This window comes from Anneissia japonica, unplaced genomic scaffold (assembly GCF_011630105.1).
Source record: "Anneissia japonica isolate Jap-2015-1 unplaced genomic scaffold, ASM1163010v1 scaffold287799_len804019_cov200, whole genome shotgun sequence".
In the NCBI taxonomy this organism is placed as follows: domain Eukaryota; kingdom Metazoa; phylum Echinodermata; class Crinoidea; order Comatulida; family Comatulidae; genus Anneissia; species Anneissia japonica.
The window spans coordinates 343,705-350,575 of NW_022716884.1; the positions used below are offsets into that span (position 1 = coordinate 343,705).

The 6,871-nt window shown below is 36.0% G+C and overlaps 1 protein-coding gene across 1 annotated transcript in view; it reads left to right on the top strand.

Moving 5' to 3' along the window:
• Positions 1-12: 12 nt before the first annotated feature.
• LOC117110045 (microprocessor complex subunit DGCR8-like) overlaps positions 13-6,871 on the top strand; it is a 9,014-nt gene continuing 2,155 nt past the window's right edge. Inside the window, exons 1-14 of the mRNA XM_033252616.1 lie at positions 13-122; positions 791-1,767; positions 1,903-2,045; positions 2,529-2,892; positions 3,231-3,317; positions 3,897-3,966; positions 4,523-4,586; positions 4,676-4,742; positions 4,840-4,941; positions 5,324-5,422; positions 5,589-5,665; positions 6,035-6,135; positions 6,480-6,579; positions 6,674-6,814. Coding sequence (XP_033108507.1) covers positions 1,158-1,767; positions 1,903-2,045; positions 2,529-2,892; positions 3,231-3,317; positions 3,897-3,966; positions 4,523-4,586; positions 4,676-4,742; positions 4,840-4,941; positions 5,324-5,422; positions 5,589-5,665; positions 6,035-6,135; positions 6,480-6,579; positions 6,674-6,814 — 2,025 coding nt within the window. The 5' untranslated portion in view covers positions 13-122; positions 791-1,157. The remainder of the gene's footprint in view (positions 123-790; positions 1,768-1,902; positions 2,046-2,528; positions 2,893-3,230; positions 3,318-3,896; positions 3,967-4,522; positions 4,587-4,675; positions 4,743-4,839; positions 4,942-5,323; positions 5,423-5,588; positions 5,666-6,034; positions 6,136-6,479; positions 6,580-6,673; positions 6,815-6,871) is intronic.

Below are 6,871 nucleotides of genomic sequence, written 5' to 3' on the forward strand. Positions count from 1 at the left end.
TTCAGGTGCTAGAAACTGGCTAGCAGATGTGATTGAATGAGGCGGTGAGGATTCTTTGTTTTTGTTGCAGAAATAATTTCACTTTATAGTTGATATATACTGCCTCTAAGTATTCAGTTATGGTAAGGGTGGATTATAGAATGAGGATATTATTATTATGGTAAAACAAATTGTATTCCTTCCTCCATTTTCTTAGAAAATCAACGGCCAGGCTAGGCCTAGTCAGTGGGTGAGAGAGCAGAGTGGCGATGACTGACGATGTTGAGTGGTGTTGTTGGCTTGATGATCTTGATTGAATGCAGTGTAGGCCTAGGCCCTAGTAGTAGTAGTACAGTAATGAGATTGATAAATGCTGTAAAAAAAGGTGGAGGGGGATATTTCGGGGATTTTTTTTTTCTGAAATTTCCATTTTTCCTGGCAGAGGCTTAGGACAACTGAGCAAAAGTAAAATGTTATTTTATTCGAAATTACCATATATTATCAGTCCTAAATTGTTAATTATATGGACATTAAAAAAAATAGAATATCCAACTTTACTACAGACTTAAAAGTCTTCAACCTCCATTAATAATATCTGCTGCCTCTGTCATCAATATGATTATACTTTACAAAATGTGGCAATCCCTAAATAGTACATGTAATTGAAACGTTTTATTATAATGCTTGACACATTATCACACTGAACAACCCCATTCGGGCTGCCTCTGGTTCCCAATTTTCTAGTGAAGTAGATTATCTAATTGTCTATGATATGAGGTAACAATTGACATTTTTTTGTTTTTTTTTATAGGTTGTCTTTGGTTTGACCTAGCCCAGTGATCACTGAAAGTTGACCTGTGACTTGACTCAGGGCCTGAACAGTGAAGAAAAATAAACCACTACAACCAAATGGGAGTTTGAACTGAAGTAAAAAGGGTTGCATGGTCTCATAACTTAATTCGAATGTACTGTAGAATGTTTCTCTTTTTGTTTTGCAGGTTTTTATAACCATTACCTAAACTGTATAGATCTTTCCAGTGATATAGATAAGGTTTGTTTTCTAAAGCTTTATCATTATTAATGCAAAGAGTTGTACAGTTTTAACAAACAAATGTTTGCATTCTAAGATTTTGAAAATATACATATTTTTGGATGGAATTAAAGTTCTGTTGTGGGGTATGGATGAGATAAGTGAAAATTCTGGACACCAACTTGCAATGGATGTTACACCTCCACCGCCACCATTGGAAAACCTTGTAATGCCCCCACTACCACCACCACTACCTAGTGCTTCAAACTTGGGTAGTGACTGTGGTAGTGAGGAATCTGTTATACCAACTCTAACCGTGAGCATTTCAAAGAACGTTGACCGTCGAAATGTAACATTCCTTCAATCCGAGTCTTCCCCTGAGCCTGAGAAAAAACGACAAAAACTAAGCAACACCGATAATGAAATTAAAGTCACTCTGCAACGTTCTGAGAAAGGGGCAATGCGGAGAACTCAGGTCACAGTTGATGGAGATGCCGAAAATGAGGAGTCATTGCTTGGGAATGATGAAACAAACAGACAACTTCCGGAAATGCCTGATGATATGGTAATACTGGAGGATGATGACGATGATGATGACGAAGAGGATGATGCTGACAGTTGGGCGAGTGGTATAGACGTTGATGCGATGCTAGAAGCAGACTACAATGAGCGTATCAAGAAAGAGCAGACGGCTACGGAACCTTCCCTGGAGAATCCTGATGGAATCGTGGCAATAAGACATAAAATAGTACTTAAAGGTAATTGATTTCAGTTAAATAATTACAAAATACTTATCTTTTTTTTACTTTAGATTCATAATATAAAATGATTGAAATTTCATCAGTTCATATGATAGTGGTACAGAGACTTACGTATTTATTCATTTTTTTTAGAAAAAGGTCACGAACCTATTGAAGGACTTCCCGATGATTGGGTTCAAATTGCACATGACTCTGGGATGCACCTCTACTTGCATAGGACAACCAGAGTATGCGTCTGGTCCCGGCCATATCTGCTTGGCAATGGCAGTGCTAGAGTGAGTAACCACTGTTTATTTTATCAGATTACACATTATTGTTTGCAATGGCGGCTCTAGGATATCATTTATGCTGGTGCTAAGATGTCCAACTGGGGGGGCGGGGGCCTAAAAGTATATGGGTGTTATTATAGCACGCAGCGTTATCTGAGGGGGATGGGGGTCTTGACCAGACCGATGGGAGAGGGGGCTCAAGCCCACCTTACCCCGCTGGCGCCGCCACTGGGTGTATGTAGTGCACTGGGGGTGGGGGGTTGTTACGCAGTAAGTAATTTCCAATTGAAAATGTGCAAAGCAAAAAATCACTTATTTTGCACCCCCATAACTAAGCATGAAGCACCTTCACTTTCGTCCCCTCCCCTCCCTTCAATAGTATTCATACTCTTTTTAGAGTATTTAAGAAATTGTGGAATTTGTTGGTAACTGACCATTTTTCCCTGATTCAATAGATTCTTAATTTCGATTTTTTAATTTTCTTTGCAGAGACACAAAGTTCCGGTCACCAGTATTCCATGTCTTCATTATAAACGAGAGCTGAAACGGGAAAGTGGAGAGCTAGTGAGCAATAGCATGGATGCCTCTGATAAACTAATTCCAGAACGGAGTACTTTTCATGAAGAGAGAGCTCATACTAAGGAAAATGCTTGCCCTGAAAGCAAAGGTCATACTAAGGGGAATACTTGCCCTGTGGAGAATGCTTGTCCTGTGGAGAATGCTTGTCCTGTGGGGAAAGCTCTTCCAGAGGGGAAAGCTCTTCCTGAGGTAAATGCCCTTCCTGAATTTGTTCCTGACCAGAAAAAGGAATCAACTGAACAGCAAGTTAAGGAATCTAAGGAGAATAAGTCAGGTTTGATAAATAGAATATTCCATATCATTTTATAATTTAAATGTCTTTCATAAATATATTATTAATTGAAAACATTGAATTCTTCAAATTATGGAATTAGATTACAGTATGCAAGAATATTTTGAAAATGTGCACAGAAAAGATTGGACCCTGCTAACAATGATATTTTATATTATTATTCTCAATATCAGTATTTTTATTACAAATCTTGGAGTGAGGGCATGTGGCAGTTTAACAAATGAATATATATAACTGTTCATAAATATACCATCTGCGTTTGAAGAAACTTTTTGCTATCAATATTTTGTTTAATTGTATGTTCACATGAATGTTTGCAGGAGAGAATGGGCCGGACATTAATAATGGTGAGACCAAGCCTGCTGCTATTCCTGACAAGATACATGTGTGCAAGGATGAATCAGTTGGTATGCTTTAATGATGACAATATGTTATTACACTTACATAGCGCTTCATGCCAACAAGGCCTCTTTCTAAGCGCTTCACATTATTACCCCCGGTCATTGGATCAAGCACATATGGAACACATACCCTGCTTCACAAGGAGAATTCCATAATGTTGCAGCTGTAAACAGTGCATTTTGTGTTTGAACCTACCAGGTACCCACTTGTACTCTACGGTGGAGAGAGACCAAGTGCTTTGCCCAAGCACACAAGAGAAATGCACAGCAAGGGATTGAACCTCTGACCTCAAGGGTAAAAAACAGAACTCCAACCGCTGTTCCAAACCATCCTACTATAACTAAATGCTTAATTCAAGCATTTGTTTTTATTACTAATATTATTTTGTTTAATATTTGAATTATTAGAATAATTACATATCAGTAATATTATAAAAAATAAATTACCATTTAGTTGCTGTTTTGTAATATTTTTCATGTTTAAATCTTATATCTGAGATTGTATTGTGTTTGATGAGATACACTAAGGAATCGAAATTGTTCATAATCATTCCTGTTTATTAAATATTCTTTTTTTTTCTACAGATGCTGTTGAGCTGCATAATTATCTGATTAAACTGTTTGAATTTGAAACATTAACTGTTAAGAAATTCAAGTAAGTGAACATTTATTTATTTGTTTTTTAACGCCAACATTACTAATTACCAACTTTAAATTTGAGCACTCGCCGCGTTGTACGACAGTCATACAACAGTCACATGACGAATCTAACTCCACTGTCTGTGAGTGCTGGACGACGCGACGCCGTCTGTTGATTGTCGGTGGTCGTTAAAAACGATTCGTTGCCTTCTTAGAATCGCATAAGCCGACGACTGTCGGGCTTAGCGAGTGCCTGGCTTAACATTTATAAAACTAAAAATAAAAAATTACAAAATTTAAGATTGGTAACAAATATGCAAACATTACGAACTTAAATAACCAGTTTTTCACATATCAGTTAAACTTGCCTAAGTCGAATAATTTCTAAGTCGATCATATTTTGCATGCCAAATTGTTGTGTTTTCCATTAATTAACAATCTGTAAGTCGAATTTCATTTAAGTTGAACAACATTTCAGTGGCATTTTTGGATTCGACTTAGGCAAGTTCAACTGTACAATAAACAATTACAATTATCGTGCATTATTCATTATTATTACGTTGTTTTAATAGAACCTACGCTGATAAAAGAAGGCACAATAAGCAGTTAAAGGAAAGCCTAGATCGACCGCAACTTGTAAGTTTAATTAATCTATTTTAATCTATTGTTTCTTGATAATAATAAATGTAACCTTCTTATATATATATATGTTACTTATTTTACAGCCTGGAACATCTAGTCTAATAACGTGTCAAATCCCAGGTTCCGAGAAATCAGGAAAGGGCAAAAAAGGTCAGTATTTGAGAAGTAAAATCAAGTACACTTCATTGTCTATCAGACAATATTTATCAGACTTTTTCTGATTGTTTTTGTCTCTTTCCCCTCAAAGATTTTGTGATAAATTCCAAGGACAAGACGCCAGTTTGCATCTTACATGAGTACGCTCAGCGGGTGATGAAGATGCAGCCTAAGTACATATACAAAGAATGTGGTAAGTCTCGATATTGTTAACTACACAGTGTAAATAAACTATTGTTAAGTAGCTTTGGTAATGCACAGTAAATGGTGTAAAGTTAAAGCTAAATGTAGTAGAATAACCAATTATTGTAATGTTCACAAAATTTCACAACATTTGTAGAAAACATTATTACAGAAAGTATTCACTAGAAGTTTGTTCTCTGATTTTCCTCTGCGTAGCACAATATATATACCAAATTGTTATACATTAGTAATAATGATATAATAATGGAAATATATTTTGTAATTTTTAAAGGAGATAAAAATCTTGGTATCTGTTGGGATTTAAAACCATTTTTTGGAACACATTATAAACCATGCAATATTTTTGAGTGCATATTTAATTCACTTTTCAGAAAACATGAGTACACCATTTGAAGCTATAGCAGAGATTGATGGCACACAGTATGGCAAAGGAGCAGCAATTAGTAAGAAACAAGCCAAAAATGAAGCAGGTAAGAAGACTAGCTCTAAGACATTTAAAATGTGGTGTCTGTTGGTCATTTAGATGGTTTATCAGTCGTGTTTGATGACCAAGATATTAGATATACAGTATATACACCAAATTTAATGAAGAATTGCACAAGTTTACCAGTAGAGTTTGCACTTCTGTAATTTTAGCTCGGGCCACACTTGAGATTTTGATTCCGAATTTGTGTCTTGGAGAAAAAAAGGCCAACGAAACAGATGATTTAGAGGTAAGATCATGAGAAGTAAAGTTGTAACCTATTATTTGTTGGGGAGGGGTAAAACAATTTGTGAGTATACTGCATTTGCGCAGATATACTGTGTGCTGTGGAAGTGAAATTCCTGTGTAAGATTGGAATGTGTTAGAAATTCCTCTGTTGTTAAATGGCAGGTTTAGTTCAGTCATTTAACATGCCAAGTACAGTGTGTTAACAGATGACCAATAGCTAATAGCACCTTCTCTGATAAGAGTAATTTTGACCTAGTTTCTGCTATATACGCATCCTCATCAGGAGCCTATTTTTTTTTGCTTCTGACTGACATTTTAATTTTCCCTCTTGAAATAATGTAAAACACTTTGCTATATTTGTTTCCTTTAGTATTTTAATAATATTCTGATTGAAGACACAAGGGTGTATGAGCTTTGTACTAAAGCTGGCCAGTTGACCCCTTGGATGATGCTTCAGGAGTATAAACAAAGGTGAGATGAGTTGCCATGTTGATGTGACATGACCTAACATGTCATGACCTTTCCTGTAATGTGGCTGATAGTATAACTGATTGTTATACCATGATATGACTATATGTGACCGTGTCATAGTCATTATGTTAGCTCCAATGCAATGATCCAATGTGACATGTAATAAAATGATATGACATGCCGACCTAAGTTGACCTGTCATAACAGTCTGCTATAACCTGTTTCATTGACTTGATGACATACTAGGTCATGACTGCTTGAAAAATATCAATTATAATGTTGAGAGTAAAATTATCAGCTATTCATTCAACATCACACATCCCCTCTGTTCTCATTTCCTGTAGGCATCATGGTCTGGAAGATATGGATTTGGATTTTTCTGTACAAGTTAGTAAACATCAACGAAGTACATACACCTTGACCTTTGGCCAACATGTTGTCACTGTAAGTAATCTACTAACTTGACAATAGTTGTTTGTTTTCTGATTGGTTGAGTATTCCCTAATAATTTCTGATATATGTATTGTTGTCTTTACAGGGCCAATGTAAGAATAAAAAGGTTGGCAAACAGCATGGTGCTCAGAAGATTCTGAAGCTACTACATCCTCATCTCAAGTACTGGGGCTCCCTCATTAAAATTTATAAAAAGGGAGCTTCGATTAGAAACAAAGAGAAAAAGGTATCGCTATTCATCGCACGATTGTTCTTGTATTTATTGTTTTAATAATGTATATAG